At 41.5% G+C, this 25261-nt stretch overlaps 1 protein-coding gene and 1 long non-coding RNA gene across 5 annotated transcripts in view; both read right to left on the bottom strand.

Moving 5' to 3' along the window:
- The window catches only part of LOC144584297 (uncharacterized), a 25221-nt gene extending 15541 nt beyond the window's left edge, over positions 1-9680 (bottom strand). The window contains exon 1 of the long non-coding RNA XR_013538455.1: positions 9542-9680. This is a non-coding gene — a long non-coding RNA (uncharacterized LOC144584297). The remainder of the gene's footprint in view (positions 1-9541) is intronic.
- A 4646-nt stretch (positions 9681-14326) lies between these two features.
- HIVEP3 (HIVEP zinc finger 3) overlaps positions 14327-25261 on the bottom strand; it is a 340969-nt gene continuing 330034 nt past the window's right edge. For all 4 annotated transcript variants that reach the window (XM_072980264.2, XM_072980262.2, XM_078380210.1 and 1 more), the window contains one exon: positions 14327-24735. In XM_072980264.2, coding sequence (XP_072836365.2) covers positions 23884-24735 — 852 coding nt within the window. In that variant the 3' untranslated portion in view covers positions 14327-23883. The remainder of the gene's footprint in view (positions 24736-25261) is intronic.

The raw sequence follows: 25261 nt of genomic DNA, 5'->3' as shown, positions 1-25261 counted from the left end.
GTCATTCATAGGGTTACTATAAGCTGGAGGTGACGTGACAGCACATGACAAAAGCAGAAAGGTAGAATCAACAATGGTATGTGCTGAAAACATGGTGGCCTACATTCAAAACAGGTGATGGAGGAGAGTTTTATAGACCACCAGAAAAACAAAGTAGATGTTAGATGAATTCAAGCCTGAACTCTCAATCAAAACATGAATTACCACGTGGAGGCTGCTGTATTTTGGACACCACATGAGTAGACGAGACCTGCTGGAAAAGACAATGTGAAGAGGTCCGTTGTTTACCTTTGGCTGTTCCTCTTCTGGTAACACAAAAGATGAGTCAGAATTATTAATAAATGAACTTTTATTAACATAACTGGTAACATCGTCTTTATTTAACTCAGTTGAACTATGTAAAGATAATTGGGGAGGGGAACTCTCCCAAAACCACAACAAGGATTTCTCATTATTAATACCTTTTAGTAGTAGGTTTTTGCTGCCTTCTCCTGATCTGTTGGTGGCCTCAGGTACCCGCTGTGTACCGCACACATGGTCCCGCAACAGGGATGGCAAGCCCATTCTCCTTCTATCAGCTTCTCTCTCGCTATGTCCGGGTCTATTTGGTGTACCTGCCGCTCTGGACCTCCACCCTTGGGGTAAACCAAGACTGTCCATTCTTCGGGATCTTGTTCGGTCTTTGGCTAAAATCTCTTCTCTTTCCTCATCTACACTGGTCGAGGTGTACCTTTTCCTAGGTACAGAGAATACTTGGATGCCTTTATCCACTGTCTCGGTTGTCAGCAAACACGGGTTCGAAAACACATGTGTAAGCCTGGACAGAGAGCAATCAGGAGTTTGCACATGCTAAAATGGGCTGAGTGAGTCCAAAATAGAAAAGTGTTCAAAAACCTTACAAAAACACAAAAAACCATTAAAAAGAATAAAAACAGTTCCAGTCCAGTAATTCATTAGTAAAAACAAAATAATCCAAGTAGGTTATAAAAAGGCTATAGTCCTCAGTGATCCTGTAGAACAAGAATCCTGTACTAAAAAGAAAAATTCAGTAAAAGTCCCATTATCCTTAGAAAAGAAAAATCCAGTAAATGTACCATAGTCCTTACAAAATTACAAGAGCATAGTCCATATGTAGTATTCCAAGAAAAGAATTCCATAAAGGGTATTCCCTAGGTAACAGTCCATAGGAAATAGTCCATGCATAGTCCTTAGGAAAAAGCCCATAAGTCCAAGGGTAATCCAGTATAGTAAAGGTTAGTCCCATGTGTCACGAATGAATGAAGAGTCGGTCTTGAATGACTGAAGGGTCGGTCTTGAAAGACAATGTCCATAGGCAAAAAGTTCCTTTTTCAAGAGTAACTGGCAAGGGCTTATCGCACCTTCCCACGATGTCATCCAATCAGAGTTCGTTACTAGGCAAACAGTCCTGTCGCACCACATGACTTCTTTCCCATAAACACCAGATGTTATTTGGGTTACTGTAGTTTATCAAAGAGTCACAACAATTCCCATCTAATCACACCGAGTCCTTTTCTCAGGCTATCAGAATAACATTCTCTCTGCTCGCCTAGAAAACAACCTGTTAGCATAGCAAAGATACTTTATAAAAAGAAACAAGATGGAACCTCTCTTGCTCATTTCTCAGTTACAAACCCCATATTCCTTACAAGGCTTTAACTCAAAAACCCATCTCATCACATTGGTTACATTCCCTTTAAATACGGTTACTCTCTCCGTCTCTTTAGATTTGTCGCCTTCTTTGGTGGTAAGAAAGACGTCGATCCTCTCCCTATCTTCTCCTGTCTCCCTCTTATCTCTCGCCTTGGTTCCCTCTAACAGAATTAACCGTTTCTTCCTCTCGTGACTTTCTCCCCCTCGAGCCACTCCTAACTCCTCCACGCGGCCATCATCTTCCTTCTCTCCAGCATGAGCCTTTGCCTCTTGTTCTCTCACCTGTTCTGTTTCTACCTCCCTTTCTGCTTTCAATGTTTCCCTTGCTTGTTTTATACTAGGCTCTTGAGGGATGGCTCACTCCCTGTCTCATCCTCACAGACAATAATGCTGGATAAAGCAGAAAAGAGGGAAACCAAATATGAGATGGCTTGACTCAATGACAGAGTTGTAGTGTGCCAGGTGGTGCTAACGAGTAGAATTTACCACATTGATGAAGTCACCAAGTGAAGAGACAGTATTGATAGCAGAAAATTATATTAAATCACGTTTGTTGCAGGATATATACATGCAGCTTTGTCCTCATTCAGTCCAATGGTCATTCGCAGTAATACCAACAGAGTTGAGGCATAAATCAGTTCGGAGTCCTTGTAAATCAGTCCAGCAGTCAGTTTTCTGCTTCTCCAAGATTTTCTTCTCCACGACTTTACGTCACCACACGACCTCACCACCACAAGAGTGTGTGTCCTGAGGCTGCTGGCTTTATTCTTGGCTCAGCCAATCCTAGGTTTTTCTTTACCGCTGATACAAGCATCTTGTATCACCACAGCTGTATAAATTTGTTTCTTTATATTCTTTCTTAACATAGATTCTGACAAATACAGTATTTTAGCTTTTTACAACTACTTCATACAAAACTGGATTAACAATTCCTTTCAGGTTTATATCAAACCTGTCGCTCAATAAAGAAATCCATGTATTTGGGTTTGAAAGACCTGAGTACTACAGCTAGTGATAGGATTTTTTTAGAGGTAACAAATTCATAGAGACATTATACACAAGAAGCAATTTTGTTGCAATGGTGGATGGGTCATCCCTGGGATTTCCAGGCAATGGAAACCAGCCGTCCGGGGTTCTTTTTAAGGAGAAAGATGGGATAAAAGTATTTTATATAAATAAAATTAAAATAAAATAAAAGCATGTCTGATTTTTTTCAGTGATTTTTCTCTTGCCTTTTAATTATTATTATCCCTGCTGGTATTTTTCCCCCATTTAACTTTGTTCTGGTGTGTACTCACACACAGGTATGTGTGTGTGTCAGAGTTTAACCCCTTTCTGTTCTTTAACGTTGGTCCACTGAGTACCTCCTAGTCAGGAAGATTCAGTTTGGGAACAAAACAGCCAAGGGGGGAATCTCTAGACAGACACTCCACCAGAGAAGGGGCATTTTAAAAACTATTTTTAAAATAATTGTTTAAAATGTCTAAAGGGAAATGGTTTGCTTGAAAGACAAAGAGTGCTTTTTAAGGGGGAAGTTTGGCTGCAACTGTGTGTAAGGTTTGTGCTGTTTTGCAATCAACTGATAGAAAGGGGAGCTGTATGCTTCTTTTGTGTGAAAGAACTCTGTGTGATACTAAAGTCAACTGTGTCATTTTTCTACATGCAAGCACAGGGTCAGATAGGGAAGCAGTTGAAGAAAATACAGTATCCCTCTGTTGTAATATATGGAGCATGTGTGTGTGTGTGTGTGTGTGTGTGTCTGTCTGTCTGTCTGTCTGTCTGTCTGTCTGTCTGTCTGTCTGTCTGTCTTGGCAGTTAAGAGGCTACAATTCATATATATATATAATCTGCTTAATTGACTGAGCAAATCTGAAGGCATCTGAGCTCAGCTGCTTACCACTTCTTTTGATTAGACATGCTGGAAAATATTTTGTTTACTTCTTTCAGCCACAGGGAATACCTCTGCTGGTGTGTGAAAGGTGGCAGCTTAGAACACTGCATAGTTACAACACAGAAATGGCTACCCTCCCCTTTTGTTTTTAAGGACCAAGCCAAAATGCCCCCCCTCTGCCTCTATTACTGTCCTATTTGAAGGATGGGGAATAATGTAAATGCCTTTCAGCAGTTTTGCAGTCAGAGGTGTGAGGTGCACGAAAGAGAGGGAACCATGTAAACCAGCTCTCCTGGCTTTGGTGAGCGCCCTTCCTTCACCCCACAGGGGTGGCTAACCTCAAAAGTAAAGAACCTCTGGCCTTAGGGCCATACACAGTCTATTGGGTGTTCCTTCACCTTGGCTGCAAAAACTGCTTAATTGACAAGGGCATTTAAACTCAGGAAAGCAGTTGAAGAGTACTGTGGATTCAGTTTTTTGTGCCACATTTCAACCTAGACCAAGGTAGGGACCAACAGGCTCTGGAGTAGGAGTAGTTCTGCCTCATGGCATTCAAAGACGTTCCAACTCTCCTTTCCCATTATACTGTCATTTGATGGTTTCCCAGCTAGGTTGAACTCTCTCTCTATATATATAAGGCTTAGTTTCATACTAGCAGAAGGGAAATATGCTGCTAAAGGTGGTCTCCACTTCTGCCTCTGAGTTTTCCCACCACTCCGGTTAAGTCTCAAGATCTTCTCTGCAATGGAACGCAGACTGCAAGATGAAACTGACTACTCTTTTTTTGTTCTAGATCAGGAGAGGCAAACCCTGGGGGCATGGCCCCAATTTGTCCCCACCTGGCCACCTACATCTTCAAAAAGAAAATGTGTTCTGCCTCCCAAAATGGGAAGTAACCAAAAACATCCACAAATCCCTGACCCTTTGCTTTCGAAGAAAACTATGGCTTTTGAAAGTTTCCAGAAGCTGGGTTTCTCCATTTTTTGCAGCCCCCTGAATTGGGAGGAAAAGAGGATCCAGGGTTGGACCTGGAAATAGAATATTGTGATTGCATGATTATCTTCTACTCTAGAGGATGCTGTCTAGATAGCTCAGTGAGTTATCAGTGAGTATAGCTCAGGACTGGAGTTTGATTCTCCTCGTGCCTCCTGAGAGAAAAGCCAGCCTGTGTAGCCTTGGACAAGCTGCACCATCCTAGGACACCTCCAGAAGAAGGGGGTGGTGATCTACTTCTTCGTATTCAGTATATAGGAAACCCTAGAAAGGGTTGCCATAAGTCAACTTGACAGCATGTAGTTTTGGCCTAAGGGTATGAAGTGCTGCCTTTACTGTGCTTCACAACATCACCTTGTGTTGACATCATGTTGATGTAATGCCACGAGGCTAGCCTGGTAGCCACCGTCACAGGGTATTTCTGGGAACTAGACCCCAAGCAAGTCACTTCTCCAGTGACCACATCTCCTAGCCATAAAAGGTACTGGTAGCATGTGGGTGCTGTGCCCTTCCTGTTCAAGGAATGGATATGCTGTTGACATCGGGTAGTAGGCTTTTACACCACTATTATTAAGACCAAAAGGGAGGCTCTGATTGGCAGGCAATGAATCACATCTGTTGCTATGTGTGTTAGCTTTCACCTAACCACAGAGGTTTTGTGGTATCAATATGAGCAGCTCCATTGAGTAGAGGAACTCATGTGGAAGGAACTAACTGCTGAAAGCTGTGCTGCTCTTTTTCTCACCTTAAAAGGAAAAGAGGAGCCAGAATGAGTTACTCACCTGCGCAATGTGATGATCAGGAAGGGAAAGTAAACATCCAAGATCTGGAAACATTTTCCCCCCAAGAGATAATGTGCTACAAGGAGATGAATTTCAGCACATGAGATAAAAACTTAACTAGCTAATATAAAGTGATGGTTCAGTTTAGAGCAAAAGCTTCCAAGCAAAGGCGATTTAACTGGGGGATTACAGCCAAATGCCCCACTTTTGCACTTAATGTCTAACTATGGACATATTTTCAGTGCATGTTTGAAATTTTGCTTGGGTGTTTCTTTGTTTACCAATCTAACCTAGCAGCTCTTTGCGATGACTTGGGACCTGGGCAGAGCTGATTATTACAGTTGTCCTCTTGGGACACAAGAGTTATTAGGTGTCAAACTTTGGCCGTGATAGTCATAGAATTGAATTGGAAGGGACCTATAAGGCCACTGAGTCCAACCCCCTGCTCAGTGCAGGAATCATAGTCAAAGGAGATTTTATTATTTATTATTTATGTATTTAACTTATATGCCGCCCACTCTACCCAAAGGTCTCTTGGCAGCCTACAACAATTAAAGTTCAACTAAAATACAATAAGAGATAAAATGATTAAAATACAATTAAAATTGCCATCAGGACCCACAGTTGATATTATTTCAATTAAAAGCCTTCTGGAACAGGAAGGTTTTGACCTGGCACCTAAATGTCATCAATGTCAGTGCCAGACGAATTTCAGTCGGGAGGGCATTCCATAGTCTTGGCATAGATTTGACAGGTAATTGTCCAATTTTTCCTTGAATGCCTCCATCTCCTGAAATGAATGGTTCCATTGTCATACTGCTCTGACAGTTAGAAAGTTCTTCCTGATATTCAGGTGAAATTTGGCTTCCAGTCAGATTTTAGGATCTACTTCTCAGGCTATGAAGCGCAAACCTCAAGGAATGGCATGCTGCTGCAGACCAGACAATCCTAAATTTTGGGTTTCGTTCTTGTGATTTCAGGAAATGCCTTTTAGACATACTCAGAGCCAATGTTGTTATTTTCATTGCACTGCATGTTCTCAGACTGTTGTTGCTGCTGGAATTCATATGTTGTGAATTAAATTTATTGCAGAGTCTTGCATTGTCTATCCATCTTCCCCACGCTCCATTTTATAGCTGTTGTTGAGAAGCCTTCTTCCCCATGCTGCCAGAAGGCCCACCCCACCCCACCTGTCAGCCTTTGGCTTTGAAATCTATGGGGATTAAGAGTTGCTGACCTACCAACACTGCACGTAATGGCACTGCCTATCTGGGAGGAGAGATTTCTTCTCTTCCAGACATTTGGGCCCAGCCTAGTCTGGCTGAAGAGACAGGCTAGTCCCTTCTTGTGGCTGACATAGCTCTCTGGGCAGTCTTCTTCCTCCCTTGTTTGCTTTGAGGGGTTTGTCAGAGCAAGGCAGAATGATAGGGGTGAGAGCAGATGGGCAGTGGTGGAGGCTGCTGTCTCTAGTAGGTGTGGCTGGGAGGAGCCTTTCTGGGTTGGGGTGGCTGACATTTTATTCAGCTAATCAGTCATTCCTTCCCATCTCTGAATTCAAAGACTCTCTACTCTGTGTTCTTCCCCAACCCTCGCTGTTCAATTTGTGTTTTTTTGTTGTTTTTGCTTTTTTGCTGTTGATCTGTTCACAACTGTATCTTTCTTCTACAAATGTCTCAGAAAGAGTTACTGAGACTTTATGTGCCAGTTAATGAGAAAGGGGTGGACTATCTGGAGAACTTGTAGCTCTTCTCCTCTGCAAGTCTATGTACTTCTAATTCATAGCAAACAGGGAATTTAACCAGAAATTCAAAACTCTGCAACAAATCGCAAGTGGAGAAGAGGAAGATATTGCCTGGTGCAGGGTTTGTATGTGTTTCTGTCTTTCTGCCTGATGAAATGGGAAAGTTTCTGTCAACCTATGTGTGAAGAATTCTTATTATTAGTATCACACCAACACCCCTTAATCAACTGCAGCAATTCCTACCTGAAACACAGACTGACCTAGCTGCAATTTGCACCTGAAAATTTGTGCATCGGCGGCCTACCAAATGCATTGCAGGGAACCAAAAATGCTATCAGCATCATGTGCATTTATTTTAAAACTGCAGAGAAAAAATGCACATATTTTTAAAAGGTACAACAGGCATGCTTTTGTCAGGAGAAACATGCATGCCATAATATGTATAATAAAGGGGGCATACAAAAATGCACACACAGAGAAAATGTACATAAAAAGGTGAATGAATCCACCCCATACAGTAATTTAAACTCCACATGGGCTGAGGACAGAACATCCTAATTGGACCACAAAAATAAAATAAAATGGAAATGGAAGTTTTAGTTTAGCCTGTCCCTCCTTCGATGTGCTGTCAGCAATGAAATAAAAATGAAACAAAAAATAATTGTAAAACTTTTGTAGTTGCATTTTTTATGTTTGCTTTACGTCCTGAGGACTTGGCATCTGTTCTAAAATCCACAAACTGCTTGCCTAGATGCAGCAGTAGCTGCCCCTCCAAATCTCACTGTGCCCACTTAAGCGCACACCATGCTTTTGGCGAGACTCCAACCTGATCCTTGTCTGAATCTATTTTGGTATCCGTGAGTTCCCGGCTATCTGTGAAGAACCCTATTCCCATAATGGTGGAAAGGCTATGACTCTGGGAAGGCTGGGGTGAGGTTATATAGCACAATTAATTTGGGGAACATGATAGACAGGAGGATTTTACTTCTGCCCACAAGCATCCTTCTAGCCACTGTGCAAATGCCAGCAGAATGGGATTTGGTCCACACCACAAAGAAGAAGAGGGGCAGACAGGAGGGGAAGGAAAGACAGGCTCTAACACGCTAATTCTGACAGAGACAATCAACGCTAATATAAGAGGAACCGAGGCACTCACTCAGTCATACATGCACCCAATCCTAGTAGTTGATTAAATTAAAAAGCTGGAGAGGAAAAGTGGCAAAAAGACAATTCCAGAATGTGGATCTTAGCTAACGGTGATGACCCTAATCTTTCAGTTTGCCCTACACCTATTTGAAGAGCAGGCCATGTGGTTGCAAGAGGCTACACACAGCATGTGAGGACCTCAGCCTGTGTTCCTTCTAGTACTTCAGTGGCTGGAGCATTTCAGTGTCTTTTCCCTCAGTTCAGATCACTGGACATCTTTGGTTTAAAAAGGTTTAAACATTTGTGATGTCTAAAGATAGATGGGGTCACCAGCACCAGTTTCCTCTTTGCACACAACCTCCTGATTTGGTCTGTGTTTGCCAAAAATTTCCAAACCAAGGGCAAAGCTGCACTCAACACCTGCACAGATTCCAAGACGAAGCTTCACACCGAACCTTTCGCTCTTCAGCCCTGGCTCAAATTGAATGCCAACACTGCATCTTTCTAAGACAGAGAAAAGCAATAGGAGCCTCCACATGCCTATGGTTTACACCTCCCAGCAGCTCTAGCCAACATAGATAATGTTAAGGGATGATGGGAGCAACAGGCCAAAAGCATCATCTGTGTTTGCAGGTGGCACTTGGAAACATAAATCTCTCTTGCTTTTTTATTTGCTGACTCTGCAACTAGTTACAGCAGATGGTGCTGTGGCTAGATAGCGTCATCTGGAGGCAGGAGGATGAAGAGGAAAATCAAAACCAGAGCATAAACAAGTAGTAGGACCCTATTTAGAAGAGAGGCATTTCAAGCCATCCATCCCCGAAAATCCCAACAATGTTTGCCATGTGTGTTTAAACAGTTTAGCTGGTTTTGGAAGGCAGGACATTTTTTCTGAGTCACTCTTTAAAACATTTGAAAATCTGTCACCTGCTATAATTCCAGGTAGGAGGAGAACATTTGGAAGCTCTACTGATGCATTCAAGCAATGGCTGAACAGGGGAGAAAGACAGGAGGATCAATAGCTGTCATTCTCCTTCTGTATTGTTTTTAAAAAAGATTTGTAACCCATAGAATTGAGAGCTACTGGCCATAATAGATAGAGTGACAGATAAGACGCTAGGAGACCTAGGTTCAAACAGTTGCAAGAACACTCACAGCAGGTAGTGGTGGTGGTGAGAGTAAAATAATTCCCGGAACATCTCATTTCCCTTGAAAATACTTTTAGATGCACTATAAATTGGATACGACTTGATAGTAGAGAATGCTAACGATCAGTTCCTGATCAAATAAAGGTGACGTAGAAATTATGACACTCACCATAACAAACACCCAGGCAAAGCAATCCAAAAGCAAAGGATTCAACCACATTGGAACAAGGCAGAATCTGATAATTAAGTTGCTTGCAGAGCCCATTGAAGAGTGTTTTCTAGCTGTGCTGCTTGAACCCCACCCAGCACACAGCTGTAGATGTTAAAATGGCAAGGAAAGAACCCAGCTGCAGGGTTTGGCCCCTGGGTTTCCCTGGGAGAAAGAGCCCACTCATGAGACCGCTTACTCACAAGGAGGCCTCCTCTGAAGCCTAGCACTCTGCCTTGGGGCAGATATTATCCCACCTCCTCCTCCTCAGACTCAAGAGGCTCACTACACAGGCATTTAGCCCACATTTAGTCCATTGCAGGAATGGGCTCAGTCACTTCATTCAAAGAGATGGAAACAAAGTACCTTGTGCCCCTTCACTGTAAGTCATCTGCGTGGCAGCAGAGCTGCCACATGTTCTTTGCCCACTCACCTGCCAGCATGCCTTGCTCCTTCCCTCCCCATCATGTGATCTTCCAGTCCATGCAGAAACCTGGATTTCCCTTCTCTGCCTCTTCCAGCAGCTGGCCACTCAGCTGTCGGAGGAGGCAGAGAAGAGAAATCCAGGCTCCTGCCCAGACTTAGAGCAGCACATGCTGGCAGGTCAGTGGATGAGCCAACAGAGGGGAGGGAGAAGGGAATGCAAGACGATTTATGATGAAGGGGTACAAAGTACCTTGTGCCCTTCTCTAATGGAGATCAGATAATGTCTTTCAACCAGTCCTATCTGTATCTTTTTCAGCCCCTGTCAAGGGTGTCTACCTTTTTTTGTGCACAAAGGATAGCTCTGCTTTGGATAGGTTCCAGTGCATGTGATCACTTGAACTGATTCCAAGCAACCCTTCCAGTTAGAAATTGCCAATATCGTAAGTGGTTTAATAAGCAACCAGCTTCAAGGCATTGGCAAATTAATCACATCTTCAGCAGAAGGGCAGGGGAAGTGATTCATTTTCATAGTATAATGGACTATCACCAATGCACTGTACCAGGTACAAAGAAATATAAATGAATCTTGTATTTGCCTTTTTTTAATATTAAAAAAATTAGAAACCATCCTGGTGGTCACTTTGGCTGCCGGTGGTGTTTTTTATAGCCTCTTTAAAAGGAGGTAAAGAAAAGATTTAATTTTTTTTAATAACTGATGCAGCATATCAGAGATACAGTGAAATAAATTCATTTCCCCTTACCCTCTGCAGAAGAGCATAGGAAGTGATTAAAACGCCAATATCCTGATTTGGGTCACTTGCTAAGCCACTTCACAATATTTGCAGGAGTCCTTTCTATGTGAACTGTCCAGCTTGATAGATTGCTCTGATCAAGCCTAAGCATTCCATAGTGGCACACATTAGCTTGCTTCCTGCTGCTAATATAGCCACACCTTCAGTTCCTGAACATCCCCCATAAGGTAAGGTTCCTGGGTCCCTGAAGGTCCACGAACTGGAGGATCAAGGAGGCCCTGCATAATATTAGGCTTTGGAGTGTCCAGTTCCTTAGACTCATCCTTGCTGGAGGACTGCTCTGCTGAGATCATGACAAATGAACTTTGAACTTCTTCTTTCTTCTTCTTCTTTGTACAGTATTCCAAAACTGAGGCAGTCAATTTTTAAGTAATCAACGTTTATGCCTTGTCACAACCTTATTAACTGAGCAGAGAAGTAAAAGTCAGCCGTTTACTCCCTTCAAAGGAGGAGATTACCAGAATTTGAGAGAGGGCAGGAACTTATACTACCAGAAGGAGGGAGGGAGGGACTTATCATTAGCAGGAGTGGCAATGTCAGACTTTTCATTTCGGTGGCTTAGTTGCCAGATTCTTTCACTTGGCAATATCCTGAATAAGCGGTCATTATCAGGAAGAGTGGGGTTAAACTGTCACCTCATGAAGAGAGTGGCAGCCCAATGGAAACAGCACAAAATGACAGCTCTGGTGGGGCACTGCAGCCCCCAAACGCCTGGCGGGTCAGAAACAGAGCCTAGGAAACGTACCTTTGAACTACTTTTCCCAGAATGCCCGCACGGCATGGCCAAGGGGCATGACAAGCTATGGGACGAATCATGGAGTCAGAGAAGAAGAGGAAAGGATCTGCTATTACTCTGCAGCAAACATGACCAGGTCCCTCCTCTCAAGCCTTTGCAGGGGAGTTGGGACCCTTTCGTGGGGTTCCTTTTTTTGTTCCTTTCTTTGTGGCTGTTTCTTTTGATACTACAATTGATTAACGACAAGAACAACCCAAACCATTGCCAGCTCCCCAGTGAGCTTCCATGGTCAAGTGGAAGGTCTCCTCAATCCTAGTCCAACCCTCTATCCCCAACAACACAGTTGATTTATCACTTCCCAAATTAAAAGAATTTGGTTGCTGTGGCCAAGGTTGTCCAGCAGATGGCACTAACTGACAGAGCTTCAACTGAAAAAACAATCACAAGTTTTCAAGTCTGCTAAGACAGTTTTCCTGTCATTTTGATTCAAGACTGACATTAGTGTCTGGCTGTTCTGTGCTCAGCATGTTAGATTGGTAGATCTAGACAGGATCCTGTTAAGTTTTTCCACGCATGCAACAGCCCATTCCATGTGCAGTTGTTCTGTTCCCCCTTTCAGGTCGCTTTCATGTCTTTGACCCATCTTCTCTTCTCCAACCTAACCACTTCCTTCAAACATGTCTCCCAAGATTTATTTTCTCTACTGCTGGCCTTGACAGAAGCTGGCCAGTTGACCTCTGTAGTGATGTGAAGGCAAAGCCACATCTTCTGTTCAATTATTTCCTAAGCAGTTTAGGAGAGATGGCAGCAGCTATAAATATGTACTTTATTAAGATATGTTAGCTGGACAGAAAACAATGATCAGTATCTGTTACAAATAGGCATATGCAGAAAATGAAACCATTATAGTAAGGGCTTTTGTTTCAAAGTAGCCTTATTTTGGTTAGAAACCCATTTGTAGACCTGACAGAGTTCAATATCAGGGGTGGAAATGCTATCTGTTTGGCCCTTAATGGTGATAAGCATCCAGAGCAGTCTTTGGTCTCTCTGTGTTACTGTCCACTGGACAGAGAATATGGCTAGTGCACAAATGCTTGACAATGGCAGCTAAGCATTTACAGAACCGGCCATTGTTGGCGAAGAGAGAGTGCAAATTCTTTCTTTGATACCTCAGAGAGCAGCTGCAAATCAGAATAAACAGTCCTATCCTAGGTGAATAAATAGGGTTGCCTGGTATAGTCTGGCCCAGGAACATCTTGTGTTCACGTGGACATCTCACTGAAAAGAAGGACAGTATTTATAATGGATGTATATCTTTAGAAGTAACAGACATAATGAAAGTGTATCCAGTTTATGCCTGCATTTCCTAAAAGCAAGAATAATAGAGATGCACAAAAATTTCCCAGGGATATCTGAAACCAAGTGCAAGAATATCAGAAAAGGGTGCACTAATAAAAGGTTAAAATTAAGGACCAACTCAATACATTTTGCTGCCCCAGGATGAGAACAAAACAGTTTCCAGTGGCAACTGATGGATCCAATTTCAGAAGTTCGATGAATCCACTCCATGCCATTGTCTGCTCCCCACAGGAGCTATCCAAGGTGCTGAACCCTAGGTTAACACGAGAGATGGGGGGTATTCATATGGGAATACAAATACCCCAGCACAGCTGGATGAAATGAGGGTCTGGACTGTCCACTCACGCATCTGCCACTGCCGCTGGCTCCACTCTCCCTTCCAATCGCTCTGGAGTTCCCGGTCAGCTATCAACTCGTGGCAGAAGGAGGGAAGATGAGCCTCCCTACCAGGCTGATGAGTGGATAGCCAACTGGGAGCTCTGGAGCAATTAGAAGGGAGAGGGGAGCCAGCGGCAGCAGTGGATGAGTGAGTGGATGGTCCACCCCCAGGGGGCCAGACCCTCATTACATCCAGCTGTGCGAGTGTGTTCATATACGAATACCCCCATCTCGAGTTACGCACCATGGTAACGTCTGTAAAGGCTAAAACACAGAGTGGATCCTAGCCCTCCTGAAGCTGGCATCACCAGACACCACTAATGGTGCCTCCTCCCCAATTCCACATTCAGAAAGTGAATGAACTGTCAGTTGACTATTAAGAACAGGACAGATTTTCTTCAGAAAAGGGCAACAAGGATGATCGGGGGGGGGGCTGGAAACCGTCTGATGAAGGAAGACTGAAAAAACTGGGCATGTTTATCCTTGAGAAAAGAAGACTGAGGGGAGATAAGATACCACTTTAAAATACTTGAAAGGCTGCCATACAGAGGAGGGGCAGGATCTGTTCTCGATCATCCCAGAGTGTAGGAAACACAACAATAGGGTCAAGTTACAGGGAGACAGATTTTGGCTGAATATCAGGAAAAACTTCCTAACTGTTAGACTAGTACGGCAATGGAACCAATGACCTCGAGAGGTGGTGAGTGCTCCAACACTGGAGGCATTCAAGAGAAACGTAGACAACCACCTGGCAGATCTGCTTTGATTTGTATTCAAATATTGAGCAGAGGGTTGGACTTGATGGCCTTATAAGCCCCTTCCAACTACATGATTCTATGATTCCACTCCATTTACAACACAGGGGTTATCTAATTATCTTGACATTTTAATTTGTTTTTAATTTTACTTATTTTCCCTATGTGTCCGTAATTTCAAACTGTGCAAAGCTCTAATAAGAAAGGAAGGAAGGAGGGAAGGAAGGAAAGACGGAAGGGAGGGAGGGAGGAACATAAATAAATGACCACTCAAAAGTGATATGTTGGGACTTTAAAATTTATTCCAACGTGCTATTTTTTAAAAAATAGTTTCAGACCGAGTAGACCGTCTGAACTGTAGTAAAGGCAATATATGTGTAAAAACTTATTTTCATTCACAGTACAGATGTCATTTACAATAAGGATCACACAAACATCAAATGCTAAGTATTTTTCCTCTCTTTTTTTTTAAACATTATATTCTGTGCTTTTTACCTGCAATTTTTTGCACTCTCCATAACCATACAGACATTGCAAGATGCAAATGTAGAAACTGAATTTAAAATAAAAATTACAGGCAAAACTACCAAATTACACTGTAATCTGAGTCTGTACATATTTACAGTACCTTTTTTGGAATGTATTGCCATTTTAAAGACATATAGAACCTTTCTAAAGACTAATCCACTTACAGAATACACACACCTTTTAGAAAAAAGGCAAATATTTATCTTACATGAGAACATGTATATTAAATCTGCATACACATCATCAATATTATTATTATTATTAATATTTTACATTACATTTACTAAAGTGAGCATAAGTGCCATAATATTTCAAGAATGAAAACTAGGTTTATGTCATCATTAGGACCCAAATTTGGTATTTTTTAAAAAAATATTTTACAAATTCACAAATACTGTGCAATAACTGAATAGGGGGGAAAAAGTAAACTCAAGTAAATAAAAGGTGGTGGGGGATATTGAAACAAACAGAATATAAGGACTAGACCACAATGTTTTACTTTTAGCGCAAAATCTTTTGTCTGTATTAAGAAGATTGTTTTAATGTCTTTTGAATGCCCACCACAATGACTTGGCAATATTATTTAACTGCAACCAAAGAAATGATGGCCAGACAATGGAAGATGGGGAGTCTACCTAGCAGGATATGCAGGTCAAATGCATTTGCTATATCTGGATGTTACACAAACCCATAATTTAATATGGTGAAAATAAAGGGTAGAAAGAAGTCTAAGGCTCTCATACTCTCCATTACTCTTCTGGTATTATTCAACATTTGGCCCTCCAGAAATTTTGGACCAAGTCCCAGAATTCCTAATCACTGGAGACGTTTCAACTTATGGAAACTGAAGTTAAAACATGTGGATGACAGAATTTGTGAAGAGCCCAAAACCTTTTGCTTCTCATTTAGATTAACTGCAGCTGTCATCTTAACTGAACATAAGAATAATGGTTTGTTTGAAACAAGCCAACTTCAAATTATGGTTTATAAATCTTGCTTGGTTCAAAGTGTAGTCACGTATAACCACAGTTTATATGGTGAACAGTTGTGAATCTAAAACAGAAGCAGAAATGTTTGACAGCTTCTTAACGGCAACACTGAAGGACAGGGGAAATGCATGAGTCCGAAGTTTACTGCACCTTGTTCCCATCACAATAAACCACGTTAATAACCTTTCCTGGAGAACACTAAAGTTCCCATCATAATATTTTTAGTATCATCAATGTTCTCCCGCTAAAATTTATTTAGATGCTGTGATTATTCTGGCATGGCTTCCATCTATTGGTTCTGATTCTATCATCATCATCATCATCATCATTGCAAAAAGTGTGAGAGAAGTTTTATGGTGATTTTATATTGTTAGTTTGTTTACATTATTAGAATGAAGAAAAAAAATCTCAAATACTGATCGTGAATTTAAAGACACCTCTCTTAGGTTTCTTTTCTTATTTTTGAAAATAGTCAATCGTCTCAACATGATTTTTTTTTTTAAAAGAGGGGAAAATAAAACCAAACTGATTCTAACTGACATGAATCTGTCAGCACAATCCTAGGTGTCCAAATTGCTCTTGACATCACAAGCAGGCAGAAGCTGTAGCACTCATTGCAACACAGATAGGTCCTTGTATTTTTTGTAGAGCACTAGCCAACACTGACACACATGGGGCAACCTTCATCAAGTTAAGCTGTGAATCATGACCAGCCTCTTTATTTGCCTTATATCCAATGTGCATTGATTTTACTGGATTGTGGACTATTTAATAGTAGCAGGCCTCAAATATCCTGGATGCTTCACAGAGGGATAGCACCAGGTCATGCTTAATCATGTTGTTTGATCCAACACCATCTGACAAACCATGCCCTCCATGCCAGATCTAAAATCATAGTTTGAATGTGGTTTGGCGTTAAACATGAATCAACAAACTATGGTTTGGGCTGCTGCTCTTTCCTTAATTTGTGGATTCTTAGGGAAGATGAAATGAAACTAAATAAATCATGTTTTTTTTTTTTTTTTGCTTTCTATTTGGAATACAACATATGGTTTGAGAAGCTTCAATCCTGTACCCACTTGCCTGGGAGTAAGGCTACTGAAATCAATGGGACTTTGTTCAGAGTAGACATATACTGTGTTGGATTGCAAACAAGAGCAAACCATGATTCAGTGTTCTACCCCAACCACTCACTGCATCACATCAACTTCAGCTCAATAGCTTGGGATGACTGATTTTTTGGTGGTGGCAGGGACAGGATGCTGGCTTTTAATAAGCAATCAAGGTTACCTTCCACAGACAGAAGTGGTAGTTAGTTACTTACTGTCACAGCCCTTGAAAAACCTGGCAAGATACCTGTGTGCTTAAATGCACAAGCAACATCAGTTATGGATTATAAAGCATTTCAAAAAGAAAATGCTATCAACATTGACCAATGACATAATCATTTTAAAATACTTCCACCTTTGTCTTTTTGGTCTTTAAGGGGATAAAGGTAGGAGGAGTTCTCAAACTAAAGGGAATGTTTAGAAATCAAAATAGCAGAGTTGTAACTCCAGCAGATACATCTTTGGGCAAACATTTCTGTCCAAGCCTAGGTATAAAGTATCCAGTATAAAGGGATGTGGTGACACTGCAGGTTAAACCACAGAAGCCGCTGTGCTTGAGGGTCAGAAGACCAGCAGTCGTAAGATCGAATCCACACAATGGAGTGAACTCCCGTTGCTTGTCCCAGCTCCTGCCAGCCTAACAGTTCAAAAGCATGTAAATACGAGTAGATAAATAGGTACCACCTTGATGGGAAGGTAACAGTGTTCTGTGTCTAGTCGCGCTGGCCACGTGACCACAGAAACTGTCTTTGGACAAATGCTGGCTCTATGGCTCGCAAACGGGGATGAGCACAGACACAACTAGAGTCAGACACAACTGGACTAAATGTCAAGGGGAACCTTTACTTTACCCAGATTTTGCAAATGTTTCTCATGCAAAACAGCTTTACAATGGGAATTTTCTCCTCCTTACAAACAAAACTTCAAAACCAAGCCAAAAGGTAAAGAAGTAATCTGCAGCCTAGTTGAGATTTATTCGTAAGGATGTGGGTATACAGAATTGCAGGGTTAAGCAGTGTGTATACTGTACTACTTTTATAGTCATTTCTAGCACAAAAATGATGTTATGTCTGACTGGGGTGGGGGTGGGGATAAATAAGCAAATCTACAAAGTCTCCTTAGTTAAGAGAATATGTTGGGAAGGGGAAAACCAGTTTGCCACATGGCTGTTTCCTTAGCTTTCATTATGGCACCACATCAAGCAGCAACTTTGCAACTGACCCAGAAGGCTGCATTCTGTGGAGCAATTTAAGTGCTTTGGGTCAAACACGTTCTTAAGGCTTTGCTAGGTCTCCCTGGAATCCTCAGCACCTTGAAGTTTGAGCCCTTAGTGTGCTTTTTAGTTTGCTGCTATAAGGAGAGCCAGAGCACCTGGTTAGCCATGAAAAAATTCCCCGGAGACCATTCAGCAGATGGGTTGGTTGGCAGTGATAATGGGTGGAATGAAATCACTGCACCCATATATTTGCTTGTCTATTTCAAAGCCCTTTGCCTGCCCACAAGGTTAAAAAATGAACTTGGGTTTACATTGACCTCTGATGGGGATATAAAACTGACACTAAGAAGAATGTCATGAATGATACACAGCTGTTCAAGGCCTTAAGCCACTTCAGTGTCTAACACAGAACTTGCCATAGCATCCTGTAATTTACACCAAGGTAAATCTAGGGGAACTTATAACTTTATCTGGCGTTGCACACGAGGATAAATATTAATGGCAGATTATATGGCAAAGAATTTGCAGGATCTAGGCACTTGTCAGATCCCAACCAGGAAAAGAAGAATAATTCAAGAAGAATTGCCGCAGTGGAAGAACAACAGATGTTGCCACCAAAAACAAAAACAAGTTGCATGTGTTGATTGTTCCCTCTATCTGCCCATTTAAGCAACTCTGTGGTGCTGCATCAATGACCTCCAGGCTCCACTCTTGACCCCCTAAATTCAAATATGTATCCTCCATGTTGGAATAACAGATAGGAGGCGGCATTTCATTCACAGTGCTTGCTTGCCTCCACTGGATGCAGGTTTGCACTGCAATGTGGACATATCAGTCAACAATTGACTTCTAAGGGTAGGTAAAAATAGTGCAAAAGTTTAAAAAAATTGTAAACACACCCAAATAGTTATCATTATCATTGTCATAGCTGTTGCTAACTATGGATAGTTTACAGAGTCCTATCAGAACACTAATGGACACTAATGGACTTCGTGTCAACTGAGTATTCCTGTGTACCTCTTTCTGTTTCTCTTTCCTTATTTTGAGTCATACTCATGGCATGTTGAGCTTGAACATGAACTATCAGAGTAACTCTGCCCCATGGGTGATCAGAGGCTACATGGCCCGCTCTTTGATTTCCCCCAAATCAAACAAAACATCCCATATTTGTTCTGTGTTCACATATTTGTTCAAATACAGTGCATTTTGGTCTACACACAGAGTTGCATGAAAAAATCAGATTCGTGAAGGAAGGGGAGGAAATATGGGAGAACAAATCACCTGAAAGGATAAGACATTCAAAGCAACCACGGAGATAAGATACTGCCATCTAAGAATGCCCATAGAGGTTCTGATACAAGATTTCTTCCTCTATGAAGCTAATGAGTGACATCACTAATGCACTCTATGAATTAATATGAATGCAGTGCCAGTTTCCACTGGAGACAGACTTCCATCCAGCCGATGGCTGATGTTTACTCCCCTTGATCTGTTGAACTAGGGAATTGTATTGGACCTTTCATAAGGCCTCTGGTTAGTATTGGTGTCTAGTGAAAATTCAATGGCATGATCGATCTGGACTTTAGTGCTGAGAAAGATATTGGAAGCAGAAGTAAACAAAAATGCAAGGAGGGCACACACTGCAGAACATAAGTTTTCTAATGAACTCTGAAATCCCACTATTGGTTTGCTCACCTTCACAACATCAACGTGAAGGTTTTTAATCATAAAAACAACATCTGAGCAACATCCTGTTCACCCAAAATGACCTACTCCAACACACAAAACAATGCATGATAAAACATTAGACAACTCAAACTCACCCCCTGCATGTTATTCTATGAGATGGCAACATTCATAGGTTTTTAAACCTACTTTTAAAAAAGTGTCAGTTAGGATTTCATCTTTTTGCACTTTTTTGATGCATGCATGTTGGAAATTTAAATACGGAGCCATAACTAGCAATTTTGGCAACCAGAGCAAATGACAGCACCTTCCAGTTACTCTGCCCTGAGGCATGAGTGTAAGCCTCCCCACAGAGGAGGAGGAGAATGTGGTATTCCCCCCCTCCAAAAAAAGATTTTGCTTTCAAAAATGAAAAAGAAAAAGGGGGGAAGAAGAAGAAGAAGAAGAAGAAGAAGAAGAAGAAGAAGAAGAAGAAGAAGAAGAAGAAGAAGAAGAAGAAGAAGAAGAAGAAGAAGAAGAAGAAGAAGAAGAAGAAGAAGAAGAAGAAGAAGAAGAAGAAGAAGAAGAAGAAGAAGAAGAAGAAGAAGAAGAAGAAAGGGAAAGTCAACAGGGGCCTGGAGGTGTTGCTGTTTCTTTTCCTGGCACCAAGATTCAACCTTTTGGTATCTTCTAAATTTTGTTGCCTCAGGACAAAGCCCCAGTTATTTCTTCCTAGTCATAGCCCTGTTGGAATATCTCAGGATAAAGTAATTGTTTAGGTTAGCAACCCTTCGACACTTTTCTGGTTGGTCTTTTAGGAAAAAAGAAAAGCATGGACAACATTTAGCATTCACTGATCCAAATGAGCGATCCAAAATACCGAAAAGCTCAGTGCATTAACACATAATTTCTATAGTACTTCATTCAAACTAGGCATAACAAAGGGAAAGAAGGAATAAGGGTTGCCTTCTTGGAAGTGTCGTCTTTGTGGGATCTTCACGGTGCCTCATATGGGTAAAACTATGATGGCTTAAATCCAGTCAAGGAATCAGAAAGAACAGTCTTGGTTTGTGGTGAATAGAAACATGACTGTGGATTTGATTGGTGGGGAGCAGGGTTGTCCTTTTCCTGAAATGCTCAGAATTCTACAAAATTTCTGCCAATTGAAGCTGACAAACCCATGTCTGCACACCCATAGGTTTTGATCCCCTTAGAGAAGGGCTTTTAATCTATTTATCTGCACCCCAGGTTCTTTATCTGTGGTCTGCAAACTCTGGGGGCCGCAATGTCCTCACACGGGGTCCACGATGGCTTGAAGAAATGTTATGATCTTTTGCAGTAAAGAAAGAAAGAAAGAAAGAAAGAAAGAAAGAAAGAAAGAAAGAAAGAAAGAAAGAAAGAAAGAAAGAAAGAAAGAAAGAAAGAAAGAAAAGGAAATGTAGAACCCCAAGCTTTTTTGTTTAAAACTTGGCTTTTCTAACCTATCGCCTCCATTAAAAAGAAACAAAAGTAAAAACCGTTATGAAAATGACTGTTTGATAGCAAATGACTGTTAGATATTTTGATGCAAGTGAATGATGCTGAGTGTCTGAGAGAAAGCATGTGAATTTCTTGCTACTGCACAGAAAGAAGATGTGGGAAGAGAGAATCAGAGTCAGTCAGTGTCAGTGTGAGTGACAGACTTAGTGATCCTGTTTTTTCTTCAATTTTGTCAATAACCATTTGGTTATTGTTGAGTAAAGTGACTTTTTGATATTATCTCAGTGAATTTCATAACAATATATTTTGGTTGATCCTCAGAATGGATCTCTAGCTGAAACGTAAAGGAACTGATGATGTTGGTGAGGGTGCATCTTGTTCAAAGCAAAATGAAGCTTCTTCCAGTCACTTTAAAAATTTTACCATTACAGCAAGGAATAAATGCCGACTGGCTTCATGTGTACAGGTTCCGAAAATAAGCAACTATCAGTGTGTGTTGTGTTACGAGGTATTCTCCAACAAGGCCATGAAGTTGTCAAAATTGTAAAGACATCTTGATACTAAACATAAGGAACATGGCATAAGAGCACTGATTGTTTTTCTAAAGTAAGGAGCATAAACTTTGGGAAAGTACAAAAATGGTCTTTAAAAGACTGCAACTTGTTGTAAAAATGAAAAGGCAGTTGAGGGCCTTATTTGAAGTTTCTCAGCTAACAGCAAAAACTGGAAAAGTTTAGGGTTTTAAATTTATTTTATTTATTTAACTTATATGCCACCCACACTACCCAATGGTCTCTGGGCGGTTAAGTTGAATCTTGAGTTAAGTCTTGGTGGTCCTCAGTAACAAAAGATATTTAAAGGGGGTCTGTGGTAAAGAAAAGGATATGAACTGCTGGCCTATACTGTTGGCTTTCTTGTCCTTGCTTCCTGTTGTTGATTTATTTTACTTTTTAAAAAGGAAGCCTCTGCTGCTGTACTTCCAGAGGGTAGTAGCTCTTTGGGAAACATTCTCAATAGAGCTTAATGGGCAGCAAGACTGCAACTCTCAGGAAGCACCATGGCAGCTTATTAAAACAACAACAACACACACCAAGACAGGAAGCAAGGGCAGGGAAGCTAATAGAACAGATAAGAAGCTTGAAAGCCCCTCTCTAAGGGGTGTGAAACTTGTAGATATGCAGATTTGGGTTTGTAGGCTACAATTCCTAGAATTCTTGGAAGCAACAGTCCAAAAGCATGAAAGAGCACATCCTTAGTGGGAACTACACCCCAAATTTCTGATTCCACAGTCAGAGGATAAAATGTATTTTTAATCACATTTCCCACTACTTCAGTAGCCTGCAGATGTGCTGGACTAGAACTTCCATCACTCCCATGTGCCACATTGGCTGTGGATTATGCAGCCTGGGGTCCACCACAGCTGCAGGGCACTGTACTGCTGACCCATATGTGGAACTGCACAGATGATCCTCTGAAGAACAATATATGACCACTCTGTTCTCTTTCCTCCTTGTGATTTCCAAAAGAGGGATCTAACAGGATTTTTTCCATAGGAAGCAAACTCCCCCCTCCCACCCCTACCTCCAAGATATCCATTAAAATATTTCTCAGAACTGAAAGTTAATTTCCAGAGTGAGATCCCAGGGGCACAATGGCTAGTAGCTAGTGAAAGGCACCCCATGGGGGATTGTGCGCACATGTGAAACAAGCAGCCACTACGGAATGTCAGCAGGCAAGCAGGAATAATGGCTACCAGAAAGCAAAGTCTACACTGGGAGTCAGTGGCAAGCTTCATGCCCTCCAGATACTATGGATGGCCATTCCTATTGGACAGAAAACGCACGGCCATTGGTCAAGAAGGGATTGGAGCTGCAATCCAAAGTATCTGGAGGCCTCCTGATGGCTACTGCTGGTACACGTCATTCTTCAAAGCATTTCTTCTTCTTTTTACATTCAATACATTCCTATTTCCTTATGATTTCTTTCCTTTGAGGGGGCAGTTAACACTTTGTGTATTTGTAGCTCTCTCTCTCTCTCTCTCTCTTTTTAAGAAAAGTGCTTTTTGAGGATTAGTTGCAAAGGAGGCACATTCTGAGACTCTTCCTGTTTCAGGGGAGAGCCTTCCTTTTTCCACCACCACCAGGCGCCTCACCATACAAAAGAAGTGCTAGTTTCATTCACAATTCAAAAATAAACATGTCTTTCCCACATTAAAGCAGTCACAGCTGTCCTTAAAGCACATTTAGAGGCAACCAGAGAATAAAAATAATAAAAAGCAATAATTATAAAACAGAACAAGCACTTTGCCACATATTAAATAAACCAAATAATAAATAGAGGTTGGGGGCTTGTCATTGTCTCTACAGGGAAACAAGCTCTTCTCCCTCCCTCCCCCATCAATAAATTTTAAAGAGGTGTGTATTTCCTAAACATTTCAGTGCATCCTTTGGAAACTATTTTGAACCTTTTCTTAGCTGTATTGCCCAAGACCACAGGAACATAGACATGGTCATGATGATGGAGACACTAATCTAATCTGTCCAAAATCCTGTTATATATATATTTTTTTTTTTAAAAAAAAATCATAGCTCCAATTATTATGTTTGTCTACTTCAAGCAACATCAACAACAAAAGAAAGGTATAGAAAAAGGCACAGATACATGTGGAAATCATAGCAGATTGAAAGAAAGAATGGGAAGAAGAAAGATAGCCAGCATCTGTTTCTGTGGGTTTGGTCCTATGCTAGAGTCTTTCTTTCATCAGTGATTATTCCAAAATCAATTGATGTTGAGAGCAATCCATTGACTGGACTTGGAGAAGCCTTTGAGAAAAAAAAAATGGAGGGAGGGATCAAGTACTTCCTGTATTGTTATTCGCCTGCCTTGGAGGTAGGCCAAAACCCGCTGGTTCTACAGGTGGGCTTTGCCTCTTATGTGGCCCCACTTGGAGGAGCGCCTCTCCCGAGAGGTTCCTTCTCCGGCCAGACGCTGGGCAAAAGGAGTGGCTTGACGCTGGTTCCCACAAAGAGCCAGCACTGCTGCTCCTGTCAAGGGTCTGCGTGGGGACGTCAGCAGCAAGAGTGCAGGCGGGGGGTTCCAACGAGAGGTGCGAGCTGCCTTGCTCTTTTTTCTCCTTCTGGCCACCGAGTTCTTCTCCACCCGCTGAAGGCTTTGGAGAGGGCTGGTCCGTTGAGGAGGAACTGTCTTGGGTGGCTTCACTGCTCTCCAGCTGTGAGCGGCCAGGTTCAGCAGGTCTGTTTACCCTGTATTCTTCCTTGGCTGTCTTTTGCTGGGGCTTGCTAGTCCTCCCTTTCTCTTCCAAGGAGCTGCTGCTTTGAAGCGGTCGTGTTGCAAGCAGGGAAGGAGTTTCTTGCAGGTTTTGAGCCTCAGTGTCCCTTCCTTTTGTCTGGCTCCAGGCAGAGAGGTTACCACCAAAGTATCCAGACGGCAGTGACATCACTGATCCACGCCCCAAGCCAGGATGGCTGCTGGGTCTTGCCTGGACCATCTGGATGCCCCCAATTGGGATCATAGGGCATGGGCTCCTAGGCAATTGCTGGGAATGCAGCGGGAGATGACTGAAGATATGGTCTTCCCTTCGGCTTGAAGCATGGGCATGTATTTCATGCGATGACGGTAAAGGTCTTATGCAGAGAGTCTGAACGATGCCTGGTAAACTTGTTGGGACCCTAGGTTCAGTCTTCTGCAATGACAAGAGATAATACTAGTCAGCCAGTAAGACTGAAAAATAGTTTGGAAAGTTCATTTTTAAAAGGAATTAGCTACTGACTATCATTCCCAAATAATTAGTTACTGTTTTAGGGAACAGTACATTATTCAAAAGGAACTAACAATGATAATGTTGTGAGCCACTTTGGGTCCCTTGTTGGGAGATATGTGGCATATTATTATTATTATTATTATTATTATTATTATTATTATTATTATTATTATTATTATTATTATTATTATTATTATTATTATTATTATTATCGTCGTCGTCGTCGTCGTCGTTGTTAATAATAATAATAATAATAATAATAATAATAATAATAATAATAATAATAATAATAATAATAATAATAATAATAATAATAATGTGATACCAAGTCAATTCTGACTTATGGTGACTCTTTTCAGGGTTTTCTACGTACAAAATACTCAGAAGTGGTTTACCACTCCCTTCTTTTGAGGGTACTCTGAGACTGGCTTTTCTCACAGGAAACACA

Source organism: Pogona vitticeps, chromosome 9 (assembly GCF_051106095.1).
Source record: "Pogona vitticeps strain Pit_001003342236 chromosome 9, PviZW2.1, whole genome shotgun sequence".
Classification (NCBI taxonomy): domain Eukaryota; kingdom Metazoa; phylum Chordata; class Lepidosauria; order Squamata; family Agamidae; genus Pogona; species Pogona vitticeps.
Note: the sequence above shows the minus strand (reverse complement) of the source record. Positions and strands in the feature narration are given on the sequence as shown.